General features: G+C 41.8%; 1 protein-coding gene across 8 annotated transcripts; it reads left to right on the forward strand.

Annotated features, from left to right (window-relative positions):
* The first annotated feature begins 1435 nt into the window (after positions 1–1435).
* Positions 1436–17397, forward strand: LOC137371338 (zinc finger protein 271-like). Of its 8 annotated transcripts, XM_068033768.1 has the most exons (5): positions 1770–2117; positions 5758–5865; positions 9426–9518; positions 12967–13160; positions 13698–17397. In XM_068033768.1, the coding sequence occupies exon 5, from the start codon at positions 13969–13971 to the stop codon at positions 16123–16125; it is 2157 nt and encodes a 718-aa protein (XP_067889869.1). In that variant the 5' UTR covers positions 1770–2117; positions 5758–5865; positions 9426–9518; positions 12967–13160; positions 13698–13968; the 3' UTR covers positions 16126–17397. The 8 variants fall into 8 exon arrangements, 7 of the variants coding, with proteins under 7 accessions (XP_067889869.1, XP_067889867.1, XP_067889871.1 ...); XM_068033766.1 differs by lacking the exon at positions 9426–9518; XR_010975206.1 differs by lacking the exons at positions 9426–9518; positions 12967–13160; positions 13698–17397 and adding an exon at positions 10926–12954 and having other exon boundaries at positions 1436–2117.
* The last annotated feature ends 2687 nt before the right edge of the window (positions 17398–20084 follow it).

Consider the following 20084-nt stretch of genomic DNA (forward strand, 5'->3'; position numbering starts at 1 on the left):
CCGTGAAGGCGTTAGACAGGGTGCAGAAAATATTCAGGAGAATGATTCCAGGGATGAGGAACTTCATTTATGAAGATAGATTGCAGAAGTTGGGAATGTTTTCCTTGGAGAAAAGAAGGCTGAGAGGAGACTTGATAGAGATATTAGAAATCATGAGGGGTTTGGACAGAGTAGATGGGGAGAAACTGTTCCCACTCGTGAAAGGATCGAGAATGAGAGGGCACAGATTTAAAGTAATTGGTAAAATAAGCAAAAGCAACATGAGGAAAAACTTTTCCATGCAGCGTGTGGTTAAGGTCTGGAATGCACTGCCTGAAAGTGTGGTGGAGGGAGGTTCCATCGAGGCTTTCAAAACGGAATTAGCCAGTTAAATGAAAAGGAAGAACATGCAGGGTTACGTGGAGAAGGTGGGGGAGTGGCACTAGGTGAAATGCTCATTAGGAAAGCCGGTACAGACATGATGGGCTGAATGGCCTCCTTCTGCACTGCAACATAGTGATATCTGCTGCTTCTGATGGGGTGGGGGGAAATGTTGGGTGACGGAGGCTCGGCTGGAAGCAATCATGTTCCAGCTCCTGAGAACATCCTGGTACAAATAGGAACTAGGAGCAGGAGCGGGCTTTTCAGCCCCTCAAGCCTGCTCCGCCATTCTCTAGGATCATGTTTGTGGACACAAGTCCACTTTCCCGCCTACCCCCGATACCCTTTGACTCCCTTGTTTGTCAAGAATCTGTCTACCTCTGCCTTAAAATCATTCAATGACTCTGCTTCCACTGCTCTCCAGGGAAAGAGAGTTCCACAGATTCACGACCCTCAGAGAAACAAATTCTCCTCGCCTCTGTCTTAAATGGGAGACCCCTTATTTTTAAACTGTGCCCCCTAGTTTCAGTCTCTCCCACAAGGGGAACATCCTTTCAACATCCACCCTCTCCAGTCCCCTCAGGATCTTATATGTTTCAATAGGATCACCTCATCTTTCTAAATTCCAGTGAATACAGACCCAACCTGTCCAACTTTTCCTCATAAGATAACCCTCTCATCCCAAAAATCAATCAAGTAAATCTTCTTTGAACTGCTTCCAATGCAATTATATCCTTTAAGTAAGGAAACCAAAACTGTACACAGTATTCTAGGTGTGGTCTCATCAATGCCCTATACAATTGTAGCAAAACATTTCTACTTTTATATTCCATTCCCCTTGCAACAAACCACAACATTGCATATGCCTTCCTAGTCACTTACTGTACCTTCATACAAACTTTTTTGTGTTTGTGTGCTAGGACACCTAGGTTCCTCTACATCTTACAGTTCTGCAATCACTCCCATTTAAATAATATATTGCTTTTCCATTTTTCTGGCCAAAGTGGACAAGTTCAGACTTTCCCACATTATACACCATCTGCCAAATCTTTGCCCACTTACTTAACCTATGTATATCCCTTTGCAGTACGTCCACATGTTACCTTTTTATCCATATTGCTTGTTACTTCCTCAAAGAGCTGTAATAAATTAGTTAAACGTGATTTCCCGTTCAAAAGAACCATGTCGACTCTACCTAATTGCGCTGAGATTTTCTAAAAGTCACATCTGGGCTGGAAAACGAGTCCTGAACCCGAATAGCCGCCAACTTCCGAACAAGTATTTGTTATCCAGCCCATCCAACACCATCATCTGAAAACGTAAACCCAAACTGTGCCATGATATTTCTTCTACCAGCCGACGATCTGGTTGTTTGGAATCTTCATCGTTTCTTCAAGCAGCTAAGCAGTCGCTCGGTGGAGGGGATTTCATTGGACGGTTGGGATTTACATTGCTAATCAGATGTTAATGTTGGGCCAGCCCTGCTGGTTGTTTTTGTGGTTGGAAGGAGGCGCTTCGACTTTGTCGGTGAAACGGCGAGGTTTTGGCGCCTACCGGTTCACTTGGTGTTTTCGGGCTCAGTCAGTGAGCGTCGAGTAGGGGAGGGCGGAGAAACAGACAGACGGAACTAGCGATCTCCGTGCCCGGCCTCCTCCATTTGCTATCGTGCGCGGCTCAGACATCGCCTGGGCCGATCGGCTTTGCTTCAATTTCTCGACTGTTAGCGGCCCCTGAGTTGGGGCTACACCGGGGACGAGGTGAGTGGGGCCGTGGGCCGTATAGTGCTATCTCGGTGCAGAGCCCGCTGATTTCCACCGGTAGCAACATGGCGGCCTGCCATCTCTCTTTCTCTCTCCCTTTCTCGCCTTGTATCCGGACCGTTTACTTCAAATGCAATTTAAAAAGCGAAGCGCGCGGGTGTGGGTAACGGTCATTCGCGTTATTTTTAAACCTTTTCACTTTTGTAGTCGACTCTACTTTAGTATTTTTAAATTGAGAAACTGGCGTAGAAGGGCCCAGGCCTATAGTAGAGGACAAAGCAAAGCCGAGAAGATGAGGGAAATCCCGAAGAAATAATGCCAAGTTCGAGTGTAAATACCCACAAAATGGTCGCCCCAGTGAAACCACGGACCTGGAGGCAAGGAACAGATTCACCTGCAAGCATATGATTCTTTGAACCCAGAGACAATCTTGTAAGATTTGCATTAATATAGCGCCTCGACACGTGTTTGAGCCGATCAGATGTCATTAGTTACTTTGTGCAGTGACCGTTGTAATGCAGGCAAAAGTCTTAAGTGGAGTTTTAAAAGCCTGTAAAGTGTAAGATGGAGGACTGAAGGAATTGAATTCTCCCATATTTGGGGCCCTGTGAGTAGCAGTCAAGTAGTGATATATTAATTTCAATATTTAACATTTGCATTGGTAGAATAATGTATTTGGAGTTTAGGAGGAATGGGAGGAAAAATTAAGACAAGTGCTGACCACATATTGATAAAAGGGTAACTTGTAATGTGGCAAAGAAATGGGAGGTGGAAGCAATGTGGTACCTATTAGAACACACATTTTTCAAGCATCCTGTCCATCTGTACCTGTAGTGTGTCAAAAAAAAACTCATCCCATTGGATTATTTTTGTGTTTTTGCCTATTTAACCTAGGAAAAGCATCAGGCAACTAAAAGGCTGCTATTAAGTTAAATTTAGCTCTCAAATCTAAATCTGTAGCATGATGAATTTTCCCATTGCTTCGACAGATGAATGTTCAGCAACGAGACTGGTTCTTTATCTAGCTTGGTAATGCTTGTGTGATAAACCAAATATTGATTTGCAGATCCAATTGCAAATATTACATATGACATCACTGTTGGAGGGGTATGTAAAGGCACTGATTTTGCAGCGTGCTTGCTTGCCTGCTCTGTGGGGAACTGACTCTTTTCTTAAATGTTGAGATTGCTTGATGACAGTGACCTCTCCATTTAGATCTGTCCGTGGCTGTTTTTCATGTAGTGGGATCCAACTCACAGGCTCTGAGGTTGGCTTTCAGAATGTCTTTGTATCTAAGTTTGGGACATCCTGTGGTTCAGGTTCCCCACTGTACAATACCCTCTTTGGTATGTAGGAATTCTCCATCCGAACCACATGGCTGACCCAGAAAAGCTAAGTTCTGATGAACTTGCTCTCGATACCAGGTATGAGGCGCCTTGCAAGAACTTTATTGTTGCAGATAGATCTTAATCTTAAGCAGCAAAGGTGGAATGCATCTAGTTGCTTTGTGATGCTGGTAGATTATCTATGCCTCACAGCCATAGAGAAGTGATGTGAGAATTGCGGCCTGGTAGACTTTGATCTTTGTTTTGAGACAGACTCCATGCTGTCTCCAAAGCCTGTGGATGAGTTTGCTTTTGCCAGACGATGGGTGATTTCATCATCCAATATGGTGGTGTTGGAGAGGATACTCGCTAGAGAGCGGAACTTCTGAACTGACTTGATTGTGACTATGGGGTCTTGGAGTTTGTGGTCAAGAGCAGGTTGGTACAGATCTCTGTCTTTTTCACACTTAATGTGAGGCTGAAACATTCTGAGACTTGGGAAGGCAGTCAACAAGCATCTGGATATCCTCCGGAGTGTGTGCTAATAGAACATAGTCACGGTAACCAAGAGTTCACTTAATAGCTGTTTTTGATCTTTGTGTGAACTTTGAGCCTGTGCACATTGAAGAGGTATTGTCTGTCCTGAACTGAATGTGTACTCCTATGTCGAGATCTTTGAGTGAATACAAGAGCATGGCCAAAAAGTAGATGGCAAACAGAACTGGAGCCATTACGCAGCCTTTCTTGGTGCCATTGGTGACAGGAAAGACATCTGATAAGGCACCATTCTGCATCACATTGACCATCATGAAATGAGCGGATGGCCCTGATCATCTTTTCAGGGCAGCCATATTTGTACGGCACCTTCCACAGGCCTTCATGTTTTACTGTGTAGAGGCCTTGTTCTGTTCGTGGGACTTTTCCTGAATTTGACGTGCCGCAAAGATCATGTTGACCGTTCCTCATCCAGCACAAAAGCCACACTGATTCTGAGTACACTGAGTCTATAAGATGAGTGACAATCCTGTTGAGAATAACCCTTGCCCGAATTCTGTGGAGAGAAGTGAAATACCTCAATGATTGTCACAGATGGACATGTTTCCCTTCATTTTGTACAGGTGAGTTATGGAAGCATCCTCGTTACCTTGGGGCACAATGCCCGGGTTCCAGATTAAGTAGAAAAGGCTAGTGAGTTTCCTAACCACGTAAGCCCCTCTGTACTTCAGGTGGTATGCTATCTGCTCCTGATGACTTACCCACAGCCAGTTGCTTTATGGCCTTGGTGACTTCGGCTTGAGATGGAGCGAGGGCAAGCTCATGCAAAACGCCATGCTGTGAAAGTGATTCAGTGACGTCGTCGCACACTGGATTCTTAGCTCAGGAGATTGGTCAGAACATTTTAACAAGGAGAAATCTCATGTCTGTTCATTAGGAGCTGATTGCCATCTGCTGCGAGGATGGTTACTGTACTGTTGGTTTTGGGGCCGTAGACAGCTTGGAGGTTAATTTAAGCATTCTGGTGAACCTTCAAAAGTCACGTGTTGGAAAATGTTTGTTTATGTAAAATCAGTGGGGATTGGCTGCTTGGAACTCCAACTTTGTGGTTCAACTGGCCAATCCCTAGTTAGAGCTGGGGAGGATCAGAGAGGTCAAGCCTTTAGCTTTCTGTCCAGCTATAAAAGGACATGCTAGTCTGCAGAGATCTGGTAAGGAAGTCCGATATAGTGAGAAAGAAAGAATTTCGCTTATATAGTGCTCTTTATGACTGTAAGATGAATACATTTGAGAAAAGATTTATGAGAATGGTTCCTGGGATGAGAAACTTCAGTTATGTGGATAGATTGAGGAACCTGGGGCTGTTCTCAGAGCAGAGAAGATTGAGAGAAAATTTGGTAGAGGTGTTCAAAATCATGAGGGGTCTGGACAGAGTAGATGGGGGGAAACTGTTCCCATTGGCAGAAAGGTCGAGCACCAAAGGACACCAATTTAAGTGAATGGCAAAAAAAACAAAGGTGACACAAGGAAAATCTTTTTTACGCAGCGACCTGGAGTGTGGTGGAGGCAGATTCAATCGTGGCTTCCAAGAGAATTGGATAATTATCTGAATAGAAACAATTTGCAAAGTTTATGGGAAAAGGCAGGGGAGTGGGAATAGCTGAGTTGCTCTTGCAGAGACCCATACAGACATGACAGGCTGAGTGGCCTTCTGTGCTGTAACAATGCTACGATTCTAAGCCTGTGAAGTATTTTGAAGTGTAATTACTGTACTAGGGCAGCCAAATTGTGTACTACAAACTCCTGTTTCTGTGCAGCATTACAAAAAAATGAGAAAAACGTGTTTGTGGAACAAAAACAGAAAACGCTGGAAATACTCAGGTCTGGCAGCATCTGTGGAGAGAGAAGCAGAGTCAACATTTCAGGTCTGTGACCTTTCATTAGTGTTTGTGGAACAGACTCGAGTGCCTAAATGGCCTAGTACTGTTCCTATACTCAGTTCACTGTAAATGTTCTGTTCATTTATGTGCGTGGTTTATAATTTGCCTTGTCTCACTGGAGACTCTATTAGTTTGTCCCACATGGGCTTCTCTTATCGTGTGTAAGGTTATGATAAGCAATTCACTAAACAAGGTATTTTGTTATTACAACCCCTGAATCATGCTATGGTATGACCAGATATTGAGAAGCAAAGGTAAACTCAAGATTTCAGAGGGTGTGGGTTCTGATTACAGGAGAGACCAGTGGCACAGAATCTGAGAGAAATGTGACGACCAGAAATTTGTAATGCATTTCGCCACCATGTGTTTGAGACAGAAATTATGCAAAGATTAGATTGGATAGATGGAAAGAAAATGTGTATATATATGGGAATAGGTGAGTAATTTATTTTAGTTTATTTATATGGGTGGAGGATATACACCAACATTGAAATTTGCAAACATTGGGTTAGCTTTCACATGTGCTAATGATACACTACCTCTCCACTACCACTCTCAACTCCGTGACCACAATCGTGCTCAAGTGATAAATCTTTCTCATCCATAATTAACATTGTTAGGACTGAAGTCATCCATTTCAGCTCCCTGCAGAAACTCTGCATCCTGATTCCATGGCAGGAATTTTACGCCCCCCGCAGGAACGGACATGTGGTGGGGGTGTCGTAAAATTGAGTGAGAGGCAGGGCGGGCCGCTCCTGATGTCTTCCCGCCCTTGCAGCAATTTTATGAGGGGCAGCGGCGGCGAGAAACGGCCCATCCGTCCCAGGCCAATCTAGGCCTTTGTGGCCACTTAAGGGCCTCCTCCCACCACTGCTGATAAAATACCAGCAGTGGGCGAGTGGCTCAGGCTCTCTGGGAGGCTGGCAAGTAAAACCTGGTGGCCCATGGAGGGCCCCTACGGCCCAACTGCCCCCACTACACAACACTCTTTATCCCCCTCCCCCACTTGCCTCGCCAGGGCTCGGCCGATTGTCCCCAGCAGGGTCCCGGAGACTTGCCTTGTTTCGGGGGTCGGCGTCACTCATGCTGCTGAGGCTGGGTGCAGTCCCAGCAGTGGCCATGCTATCAGTGGCGCTGCAGGGATTGAGAGCAGCCAGCCCGCTGATTGGCCTTGGGCAGGAAGTCCTGCCTCCAAGAGCTGCTGGCCAATTAAGCGCCTGGAGTGCGTAAAATCCTAGCATGGCTCCCCAGGCCTGGTGGAAGCATGCTCACCCCTGACTTTTTAAGCCAGTGGGCAGGGCCTCCTGCTCAATGTAAAATTCCAGCCAATTTCTTCCCTGGCTGTATTTTCAGGCTGAACCTGCTGGTATGCAACCTGAGCTGAGCTTCAATACCCAAGATCACGAGTTTCAACTTTTACAGGTCACACAATCTGTCTTGAATCCCATCAAAGTTGGAAGCCTTATTGCGCATTGTCACCTCGAGATGCATATTCTTGCGCTTGTCTCCAAACTTTCATTTTTCAAAATTGCAGCTTGAATAAAAACTCTGCCTGCATCTCATCTCACAGTAATTCCCCTATCCTGACCAACCTCTATTGGCTTCCCATCCCCCGACACAGTGAATTTAAAATCATTGGCTTCATTTACAAACTTACTTGGTCTCCTCATCCTAAATACAACCTCCTCCAGTCCTACTGTTGCCTCATAAACAAGTCAAAAATATATAGTTGTGGGGGTCCCAACAATTGGTATTTTAATGTTAGAAAAAGCTGGAAAAAATCCCCAACCTCAAATTGGGCTGTCCTCCTTTCTGGAGCCAGTGCTTGCCTTATAAATGATGTGCGAGCAACTCAGGAGAAATTCTGTGTATATGATGTCCACCATGAGAGTTTTAGCTTTCTTTCTATTTATACCCTAACATAGTAAGCCATTGGAATGTTGTAGAAATCCAACTGGTTCACTAATGTCCTTCAGGGAAGAAAACCTCTGTTTTCCCTGTGCAATTCCAGTCCCACATCAAAGTTGTATACTCTTTAACTGCCTTTTGAAGTGCCCTAGTTAAGTGGCAAATGAGCATTTAAAAATACATGTAATGTCTATATTTTTTAGCATCAGCAAGTAATAGAAAAATTTCACTCAGTCATATATTTTGCTTCAGTAAATTTTATGCATTTTCAGTCAGTGCTGTTATGTGCTTTTTTAACAATGCATGTACACGATAGCATCTAGCTACTGTACTTCAGATGTCACAGTTAGCGATTCAACGGCCATTTCTTCATAGGTTCTTCTCATCTAGAACCATAAATTTAATTTGCAACTACCCTCGCAAGTTTCTGTACAGCTAGATTTCCCTATTAAAGCTACTTCCTTACAAGGATTTGAGTATCAGATTTCAAGGGATAGAACAGGTTAGGAGTTAAACATCACAACCATGCTGCAGGGTATTCATAAACAATGCAATGGGAGTTCTGTTAATTATTTACAATATATTTGAATGTTTTGTTTACACGCTTCCTGTACACTTATTCTTTCACAGTTTTGTGTCCCTCTTCTCTCTTGCATGTATGTAACCCCTAGAACCAATATCTTTGACAGACTTAGATTCATGAAAATGAGTGGTAGGTGTTCTGAAATAAAAATACAAAAATGTTCAGGTCAGGCAACATCTGTCTGAGAAACAAAGTTAACATTTCGGGTCAGTGACCTTTTATTCAGAACTGTAAAAAGTTAAGAGATGTAACCGATTTTAAGCATGTGCAAAGTCGGGGAAAAGGGGAGGAAGAGGGACAAAAGGAAGGTTGGAAGGCGGGAGAGATTAAATGAGTAATGGAATGATGGTGCTATGCAAAAGGAGATAGTAGTGGGACAAGTAAAGAAAGAATGGGTCCAGAGGAGATGCAAATGAGAATGGCAGAATCGTCATCAGCACCTGCCATCTGAAAAAATGGGGCAGAGGTTATGATCTGAAAGTATTAAACTCTGTTGAGTCCAGAAAGCTAAGTGTCTAATCAAAAGATGAGGTGCTGTTCCGAGAACTTGTGTTGAGCTTCATTGGAACAGTGTAGGAGGCCAAGGATAGAGAGCTCAAATGGAAGATGGGCAGGGAATTAAAAAGGCTGGCAACTGGAAGCACACCTGCTAAGAACATAAAAGTTAGTAGCAGGAGTCGACCATTTGGCCCTTCGAGTCTTCTGCCACTCAACAAGATCATGGCTGATCTTGTTACCTCAACTCAACCTTCCCACGTTATCCACATATCCCTTAATTCCCTTAGTACCCAAAAATCTATCGACCCCAGTCTTGAATATACTCAATGACTGGGCATCCACAGCTCTGAGATAGCAAATTCCAAAGATTAACAATCCTTTAAGTAAAGAAATTTCTTTTCTCTTTGTTCTAAATGGCTGATTCCTTATTCTCAAACTGTGTTCCCATATTAGATTCCCCAGACAGGGGAAACATTTTCTCAGCATCTACCCTTTCAGTGCTCTTAAGAATTTCATATGTTTCAATTAGATCACCTTTCATGCTTCTAAATTGCAGGGAATATAGGCTAAGTCTACTGAGTTTCTCCTCAGAGGACAATTCCCCCAACCAGGAACCAGCCCAGTGAACCTTCATTGCGCTCTTTCTAAGGCAAGTATGTCTTCCTTAGGTAAGAAGACCAAAACTGCACACAGTACTTAGGGTGTGGCCTCACCAGTGGCCTGTATAATTGTAGTAAGACTACTCTTGTACTCCAATCCGTTTGTAACAAAAAGTAACGTACCATTTTCCTTCCTAATTGCATGCTGTATCTGCATGTTAACCTTCTGTGATTCTTGTACAAGGACTCCCACATCCCTCTGAATGCAAATATTTCCCAGTCTCTCACCATTCAAAAGTTACTCTGCTTTTTTATTTCTCCTACCCAAAGTGGATAACTTAACATTTCACCACATTGTATTCCATCTGCCAGGTTCTTGCCCACTCACCCAACCAGTCTATATCCCTTTGTTTTTGCATCCATGTCGCTGCTTACTTTCACACCTAACTTTGTGCTGACAGCAAACTTGGATGTGTTGCTCTCGGTTCCCTCATCTAAGCCATTAAAATAGATTGTTTCTGGACTGAATGGAGGTGTTCCGCAAAGTGGTCACCCAATCTGTGTGTGGTCTCCCCAGAGTAAAGAGACCACATTGTGAGCAGCGATTACAGTATACTAAGCTGGAAGGAGTGTTTCAGGCCCTGCTTGGTGGGAAGGGAAGAAGTAAAAGGGCAGATGTTGCATCTCCTGTGCTTGCATGGGAAGGTGCTGTGGAAAACAGGTAGGTGTAATTGAGGAATGACCAGAGGGAATGCTCCTTTTTGGAATACTAGGAGGGGAAGACATGTTTGGGGGAGGCATCACACTGTAAGTGGAGGAAATGGATCCATTGAATATGGAGGCTGGTGGGGTATAAGGTGAGGACAATGAAAACCCTGTCATGGTTCTGGGAGGGAGGGAAAGGGTTGAAAACGGGAGTGCGAGAAATGTGATGGAAATGGTTAAGGGCCCTGTCAACCACGGTGGAGGGAAAAGGAAAATGAATTGGAAGCACTGGTATGGAAGGTGGCATTGTCAAAACAGATGAGATGAAGAAAATGGGAGAATGGAATAGGGCCCATACAGGGAACTGGGTGGGAAGAAGTGTAGTCAAGGTAGCTGTGGGTCGGTGGGCTTTTCATAGTTATTGGTCACAACCTAGAAATGGGAGAGAGAGAGAAGTCGAGGAATGGAAGAATCGGAGATGGACCATGTGAAAGTGAGGGAAAGGGTAAAAATTGAAAACCAGTTAATGAAATGTTCCAATTTTGGGTGAGAGCAGAAAATGGCATTAATGTACCAGAAAAAGAGATTGGGGAGATTGTAATGATCCTGTAGTTTTTTTCCCCCCGGAAGAATGCGGTGTGCCTTTATGGATGAAAAAGGAGCAGTGCTGCTTTAAGGCAACAAGCTCCAGAGACTGAGTCAAAGAATGCATTCTAGACTGTGATTCAAAGAGTGCATTCTGATTGCCATAGGATACAGCCAGTGAGGACCAAAGACACGAGATACATTGTTGCCGATTGACGTTTGAAACTAGTTGAAAAACTGGCTTTTGAGACACACAGCTGGACCAGCATATACTGAAAGAAAAGAGAGCTCTCCCTTGGTTTATTTAAACCCGATTTGTTATACTCTCAGAATTCTGATGTCAAGCCAGATTAATTTCTTAAAAGAAAATAACCAAATTCCTTTAACTACTGAACTGTAATTGTTGAAATTCATTGCTGGAAAAGGACAGCATCAATTCAACTGCTAAATTAGACTACGGACTGTTCTACTGTTGAAGAACCTTTTTTTCTTCCCCCATCGGATGCTGTGAAGACTTGAAGCAACCTTGGACTGTTCCACATTGGAAGATTTCACTTTGGCAGGAGCGTAAATAAGCAAGGACTCTAATTTTTCTATTTTAAATGTTTATATCTTAGTAGTGTTTAAGAATTTAGTTTTTCTAATTAAACAGTTAATTTGTTGATCTAAAGACACCTGGTTTGGTTAGCCTCATTCAGGGATTAATAAATGGTACAATTTGGCTGGGTCTTTGATTTGGAAACTTTAAAAATTAAATGTTAGGTGATTTGTGGGGGGGACGGGACTGAATCAACAGTCTGTTTCTCCCACCACAATCAGAATCGTATATTTTAATTGGGGGCTTTGACTTGAGCGGTCGGTCGTAACATATGTGTTCTGTTCCTCCAGCGTCTTTTACATTTGCTTCAGACATCAATTCTGGCAATGCTCGGGAAGTATGTTGAAGTACAAAGTGAGCAGCGACCCGCTGCACCAGGACACCCCTTTTCTTTTACTTTGGCTTGGGAAATGAGCAAATGCTGAGCACAACGAAAAACTGTTCCTGATATTTTTGCTAGTTTCTGCTTGATTGTTCTTCAGAGTAATTTGAAAGATGGAGGATAGATTTTTTGAAGTTTTATTCTAGTGTTTATGTTGAGGGTTTTTTTAAGGGGCTGTGTGAGAGACAGTGGGAAAGAGAGAGAACAGACCCATTTCAAACATGGAAGATTACAAAAGTTGCAAATTTTGTTTGTCTCATTACTACAAGGACTGCAGTGTTTCAAGGAGAAGGCCCACAACCACCACCTCGGTAACTAAGATGGGCAATAAATGCAACCTTGCCTGAATTGCTCACATCCCAGAACAAGTATTTTTTTTAAAGTGGTATAATGTTCCTGTTTTATAGAGTCATAGAGAGATACAGCACCGAAACAGGCCCTTTGGCCCACCGAGTCCCCTCCGACCATCAAACGCCCATTTATACTAATCCTACATTAATCCCATTTTTCCCTCTCTCATCCCCACCTTCCCTCAATTCTCCTACCACCTACCTACACTAGGGGCAATTTTTGCAATGACCAATTTACCTATCAATCTGCAAGTCTTTGGCATGTGGGAGGAAACCGGAGTACCCGGACGAAACCCGGTCACAGGGAGAACTTGCAAACTCCACACAGGTAGTACCCAGAACCAAACCCGGGTCGCTGGAGCTATGAGGCTGCGGTGCTAACCACTGTGCCGCCCTCCACTGCGCCACTGTGCTAATAAATAAAAAAATATGGCTTGTATCTCATTTGTTGATTACACTCAAAAGAGCTGTTTTAGTTCATATATTAAATAAACAGCAACAAATCACAACTGAATATTTAGGAAACCTAGTCATCTTTAAATTTGCCATGAGCAACACAAAGTTTGGGGGTGGGATGGATGGTGTTGCGGGGGTGGACTGGGGTGGCCTAACATGAAATGTGCTGTAGACTTGCATACTAGATATATAATATGCCAAAAGATTGCAGATTGTTAGATATATAAAATGTACAACAACATGTTGCTTCAGCTGCTGTACCTTTGTATCCTGTTTCTTGCCATAATTTTCATCACATCCCTCGGAATAAAATATTGCTTACTTTAATCTGAAGGGAGTTTTTCCAAACTAAAGCAATGAATTTGTGCTGATGAAAGATTGTATGCATGTAAGATAACATACCTTACCATTTTTTTTTAAAGATATTTAAAGGGAATGAAAATCTGAAGTTGCACTTAGTACTACTTGTTTTTCTGGAGGGCAATAATATAGATACCAGAAATTTATTTGATGTTTCCCTGGCAATGGACAACCTCAGTTAGTGTTCTTCCATACTAGACTACTCTTGTGACATTACTGATAGCAAGAATCCCCAGAAGCAGCTCCATAGGAAATGGTAAGAATTATGATTTAAAAAATGGTCTGAGCCATCTAATCCCATTGAATGTTGCTACTTCCATGAATTATAAAATAGCTATGACAAAATGTAGGAAATACTGAAAAACATTTATAAGGAAACTAGGTTGACTTCAGGTGTAGTGCCTTCAGTTTCTTATTTGGCTCATGACTTCAGTTCCATGTTGCATCAAAATGATTATACTTGATCCCTGTTGGTCGTTAACGTGTCCATGCCCTTCAGTTATTTATGACATCTTTTTGATAGCTATTTATCCTGATGCATATAAATTATTAACTGTTAAGTAATGAATGATGTGCATTTTTATAAACAAAGGAACAATTTTGTCTATTTCAAGAACACTTTTATATCTAAAACTTAAAATTGATACAAAGTTGAAAATGTTTCTTGATCTTTTTCTTTTGAATTTTTAGATGGATTTTTTAAAAATATGCACAGCTATTGACTATGGCCAAATGTCAGTAATTCCATCTAGTGTCGTGCTGTAATTGTTTTTTTTCTGTTCCTGACTTATAGGTGAGCTCAACTCCATTGTGAAAATTGGAATAAGGCTGTCCTCTTCCATAGTATTATTCGTCAAGTGTATAGCTTGTGGTCTGAGAGTTGAAGGAACTCCGTACAAACTCGAAGCCATTCCAGAAAATAATACTTGGAGGGCGTAGACCTATGAACTATGTAAGAAAGGATTTGCAAAATTTAAAGAACAGCAAGTACACTCAGAGGACTAAAGACAGAAGACTTCCAGACTCTTATCAGTGTAGTAAACCATTTCAGACATAAAAGCACTATGGATCTACAAATAGCAACGACGCATAAAAAGGAATTTGCAAAACAAAATGAAGATTGTGCTGTTGAAGTTAATACTAAAGAGAAATTGGAAACAAGCCAACTCAATAATATTTCTGGATGTTTAACTTGTGTGCATTGTGATTTCAAGTATACTGATCATGAAACTTTGGAAACACATCTTGGTTCCATTCATCCTGAATTCTCTGATTTAACACATATTGTGGTTTATCAGAAAAGTGCCAAATTGTTTCACTGTCAGTTGTGTTTCTTCACAAACAAGGTGTACAGTAATGTTTACAATCATGTTACCACACAGCATCCAAAGTTGAGCAAGAATGAAGAAATGCTACAGACAAAAGAGCCCCATGAAGGAGTCACCAATGAAACTAGTAAACAGCCACGGGCTGCAAAGAGAAAATTAAAAGAATCCAAAGTGATTGAGGAAGAAAAACCTGTTAAAAAGCGAAGGGGTCGTAGAAAACGTACAGAAACAGCTTCAAGCACAATTGAAATACAGCCTATAAAACCTACAGAAACAAGTTCAAGCACAATTGGAGTACAACCTGTTAAGAGGAGACCTGGGAGACCAAAGCGTAAATTAGAAGAAACCAAAAGTAAAAGTGTTGATTTCAACTGTGAAAAATGTGGTACTCACTTCAATACTGTTGATGAGCTTAATATCCATAAGTGTCAGAAGAAAAAGCAGAAGGATGGCAATGCTCCACTGTTTGAGTTTGAGTATTGTGATTACAGTGGCCGTTACCCAATTCAATATGAATCCACTCGTAAGCCAACAGTTTCAAATAATCCCAAAGAAGCAGCAGTTTCACGCAAATCTGAAAAACCAGCAGTTTCGAATAGTCCTGAAAAACTGACAGTTCCGAATAATCCTGAAAAACAGGTGGTTTCAAATAATCCTAAAGAACTGACTGATTCAAACAATCCCAAAAAGTTGGCAGTTTCAAATGATCCTGAAGAGTCTTCTGAAGAAAAGGATTATGCAAAAAGTTTACAAGAAAATGTTAAGTATGTCAGAGGAACCTTTTACTGCAGTACCTGTAGATTCCATTGTAAAAGTAAAAGTAGTGCTCTATATCATGTTGTAAGGGTACACGACAAACCTTATCCATATCAATGTGGTGAATGTGGAAGATGTTTTGTTATGGACAAGGAGCTTAAAAGGCACATGTCTGTTCATACTGGAGAAGCTTATTACAAATGTTCCAAATGTGACTTCGAATCTGATTATGCCAGAGCCTTTAAGAATCATGAGAAGCAGTGTACCTCTCAGCAGAGAGAAGATAATTGTTCTGAAAATATTGGTGCTAATAAGCAGCAGAATATAGATCAAGAAAGAAAGTTAATCAGTTCAGAATCACCTTCAGTTCAGCCCCACAGTTCACATAAGGAAGAAGTACAGCTGCATGAGAATTCTTTTCCAAAAGCGGAATCATCAGAAGCAGGAAAAAAACATTTACAGCTGAATGTTGGTAAGATTCCGGTTTCAAAGTTGCAGCTTCTGGAACCTGCAGAGTGTGCGGTGGCTCATCAAGATTCTGCATCTTCAAAAGATAACATTTTATCTTGTCATGAATGTGAAATGACATTTGAAGAGCAGGATATGTACCAGAAGCACAAACTTCTCCATTCTCTACAAAAGCCACTAACCAGTGAGTCCACCCATGATGATGTGGCAACTGTGAGTGATGTTATGGAAAAAAATCATGCAGAATGTAAAACCTTCAACTGTGATAGCTGTAATGTCAAGTATCAGAGTGAAGAGGATTTACAGTATCATTTGAATATTCATAAACCAAATGTTGAAGGCAAATCTTTTAACTGTGAGATCTGCACCACCAGGTTTGAGAAACAAATTGATTTGCGTGATCACCTAAAAGTTCACAAACAAAATATTTCGAAGGCTAATCAATCTATTGCGAATGACAACCGAACACTTTACAAATGTCATTACTGCCCATATAGCACTTACCTGTTTGTAAATTACATAGGACATGTCAGGATAGCTCACACAAAAAATTTTCCTATTCATTGCTCATCTTGTGGAGATGGATTTCAGCTTCCTGCTGAGCTAAAAAAACATACGTGTCAGCAGACACGAGGTGGAAATGTCCTATCTAATCAGGGTAATGAATAGAATAACATAAAAATGTTGAAATGGAAAGGTGTTCCAGTTCCAGGTATTACTAATCCCTCATCTTCGTAGGCATAAACAATCTCTACTAAAATTCTTTAGTTTAAAAAATGCACTCTGGGCAAGGAACAAATGGTAGAGAGAGCAGTGTCCAAATCTGGATTGCCAGTCTTCTCTGAAGTCTTATAGAATCACAAGGGTGTGTTGCAAATAAACTTGTGAAGGTTTAAAAATACGTTGTTTGTTCACTGGCACCTTTATTTTCTTTACATGACCTGAAACAGTTGAAAATGTGGGTATATATTTTCTCCTGGTTGCTAATGTGAACAAGTAATTTGCTGTAAGTTTAAAATGGCATTCTCCAACTCTGACTAGGATTGACTTTCATGCATATTAGCAACTGGAAGACTATACACTCCATTGTTCATTGCTTATAAAGTTCTGTATGCATTGCTGGAGTGATGAGACTTCTAGCCAAATGCATCCTACCAATTTAATTGTCTACTTTTGTTTTCTCATTTCAATTTATGAGCAAGTATGACTGGAAGATTTTTCAGTTAATTGGCAATACATCATTTGTGCCTGGTTATGCTTCATGGCAAATTAGTGAATTTCCTGTACTTTAATGTTCTGTACGCAGTTGATTATCATATTCTGCTTTTCTGTGTTAGTTAATTGATCTTCCAATATAAGATTTTTTTTTGTAGAAACAAACTATTTAGCAAACTTTTTAGATTTCCTGTTTTCATATTAAGAAAAGGTTACAATGAAAAAATATGCTGAATTACCTAACGTGTTATACAATATGTGTGAAAACAAATTCCAGGCATTGCTACGTACACAGAAGCTTAACAATTCGCGAAGGGTTTAAACAGGTTGTTCATAAGCCTCTGGGACTTCTAAGTGAGGTTGCCAAAGGATTTTGTTTCCAATAGCTGTACAGGTGTTTGCTTATTGTACAGACTTTTAATTTTGTGTTGAAGTCCTCTGCTAGTTCAGTGTCTTTACTGAAGGTTACAGGTTTGCTTTCAGTTTTTGAAAAGATTATAGTTTAAATTTTTGTGTACACTAACAGTATTAGCCACATACTATTAAGAAAAATTGGTGCTGTATCTTGCAGAGATAATTTCAATATCTGCTCTTTTTCTAGCAGTGATTTGTCTTTTCAACTATAAATAAATACATTTTGCAATACATTTCTGTATGACTATAATCTTTAACAACAAAAACATAGATAATGTGTGTTTTGTTAACCTAATAAAATTTGAAACATGATATTGTACCATTGTTTGTTTAATTTATGGTGTTTAACTTGTAATAAGTGTGAGATCATTTGTTCTCTGGATATCCCAGCATATTGCATCCTAAGCTGTGTGTCCTACATGGCAAATTGCTGATATTGTTGGAGGTCGGAGCGAGGCACCGAGTAGAAAATGGGCACTTGTGTCTTTTTAGTGGTTATATATTGTCAGGTGTATTTGCTGATGACTTGCCCACAGTCTTGGGTGGATAATGTGGGCAGGGTCACAGTAGTCTTTGATGTTTCTAAATAGTCATGCACAACAGCATATTTATCACATAATGTAGAATTTTTTGCTGTAAAAAGTAAGTTCATATCCCTAATTTATTCACCAGGTATCTGCTCAAAGTAGCCAGACTTGCAAGTTTGTCTAACCGATGCATTTGAATGGTTTATGGCAGAAAGGAATTGGTGCCCATTTGACAGCAAGTTGGTTGTTCTTAACATGTGGCAGGATTTTATCCTGCCCTTTGAGACAGGAATGGAGGTTGGGGGGCACACAAAATGGAAGGGGGTGGCATCGTGTGGGGTGCCCAACATTGTCCTAGCCCCGTGCCATTTTATCTGAAGACAGCCTTCTTGCCCCAGACCAATTGAGGCCTTTAAGTGGCCACTGTAGGTCAGGTAGATGAGACCTGGGTGGTCTCCTTACGGGCTCTGGAGTGGGGTCCCTTCTCTGGGGCTAATCCATGGTCCCCAGAGGGCTCCCCCACCCCTCACCAGTGCTTGTCTGACTGGCCCCGGCATTCCTGACCCAACTTACCTGTATCCCGGGTTCGCCAACATCTTTTCTGCTTCAAGCCTCCTGCAATACCAGCAGTGGCCACCACTCCTGATGGTACTAAAGAGTTGCTAGCCCTCTGATTGGCCAGGAGCTGGTGCCACAAAGGGACAGCATCCCTGACAACGAGCTGTTAATCAGATGCCCAGTGTGAAATTGCATCGGGTGTCCGACAGATGGCCAAGGCAGGGTCTCCCAGCCACCACCTCATCACCAGGATGAAATCCCAGCCGTGGCTTCCAGGATTAGCCTAGTGCTAATATTCATGGCGATCTTCCGATATTAGAAACACCTCTTATTGAGAGCTTGCCATCTGGAACGAGAACTAACATCATCTGTCAAAGAATTTAGAAGCCTTTTAGTAGTTTAAAGGAACACCACAATCAAAATTGGTTTGGTACCCAATCTAAAATTTTTCAATTGCATAAATGAGAGGCCTTTAACAGAGCAAAATGGTCTAAGATGTACCAATGAAGCAGTAGAAGTGCTTCTGGAACAAGTTTAGGCAGAGGAACAGGACACTGGGCCATAGTGATACAATGACATGCATTTATGTGTCTTTAACGTCATAAAACGTTCCAAGACCGTTTACAGGAGTGTTTATAGAATAAAATTTGACACTGAGCCACATGGGATATTAGGTTGGTTCTAAGGAGCACTTTGAAGAAAGAAAGAGAAAAGAAAGATAGGGAGTGAATTCCAGAGCTTAGGGCCTGGACAGCTGTCAATGGTAGGGTGATTAGCATCTGGGATGCTCAAGAGGCCAGGATTGGTGGAGTGCAGAGATCAAGCAGCGTTGTGGGGCTGAAGGAGATTACAGAGATCAGGAGAGGTAAGGCCAAGGAGGGATTTGAAAATCAGGATGAGAATTTAAAAATTGGTTCCCAATTAAGTACTGTCTCAATGTAGATGAATGAATGGGATTTGGTGTGAATTTGGACATGGGCAGCAGAGTTTTGAATGACCTCATGTTTGCAGATGGTACAACATGGGAGGACAGCCAGGAGTGTGTCAGAATAATCAGGTCTAGAGGTAACAGACATAGATGACAGTTTCAGTACCAGATAAGCTGAAGTAAAGTCGAAGTTGGCCATTGTTACGGAGGTGGAAATAGGTGGTCTTAGTAATGGTGTAGATGTGTGGTAGGAGGGTCATCTTGAAGTCAAATAATACACCAAGGTTGCAAACAATCTGGTTCAGTCTCCATTACCAGTGAGAGGGCAGGGCAAGGGAGCATAGTTTGTGGGAGGGATCAAAGTCAATGGTTTCTCTTCCCAGTGTTTAATTGGAGGAAATTTCTGCTTTTCCAATAGATAATTGAGAGGAAGCAGCAAGAGAGGAAGGTGAGGTAGAGCTGGGTAATGTCAACAGGCCCTAAGGAGACCAGCATGGTAGCAGTGATGGGAGATGGCCAGGGCAGTTGATGCCAAAATGACCACCCAGCATACAGCAATTAGTGCCAAAAGGTGTTTTAGTGACCTCGACAGGGCAGCAAAAGTAGGAGTTAGCCATACTTACCAAGAAAGCATATCAAACTTTCAGCCAGGCGTGCCTTCAAATACACGGGGTGGGGGGCTTCAGCATTGCGTTCTTGCATTTCATTTCTTACATTGGAGCCTCCAACACAATAACATTGGCCCCATAAAGTCACCAAGGGCCAGGATCGCCTTTTGGTTTGGTTTTTCAAGAAAAAAAACATAGCATCTGTTAATCAGAAATCCTGTTGTAAATGGAAGATATATTAACATATGGAATATTACATCACCTTTGGTTCAGTTGATAGCATGCTTGCCTTGCAGTCAGAAGGGTGTGGGTTCAAATCCCACACCAGAGATTTGAGCACTAAATCTAGACACACTCCAGTGGATGACTGAAGATGTG

Source organism: Heterodontus francisci, chromosome 6, assembly GCF_036365525.1.
Source record: "Heterodontus francisci isolate sHetFra1 chromosome 6, sHetFra1.hap1, whole genome shotgun sequence".
In the NCBI taxonomy this organism is placed as follows: Eukaryota; Metazoa; Chordata; class Chondrichthyes; order Heterodontiformes; family Heterodontidae; genus Heterodontus; species Heterodontus francisci.

Excerpts from the sequence above, each read along its gene's own strand:
- LOC137371338 (XM_068033768.1), top strand. The coding sequence starts at position 13,969 with ATGGATCTACAAATAGCAACGACGCATAAAAAGGAATTTGCAAAACAA.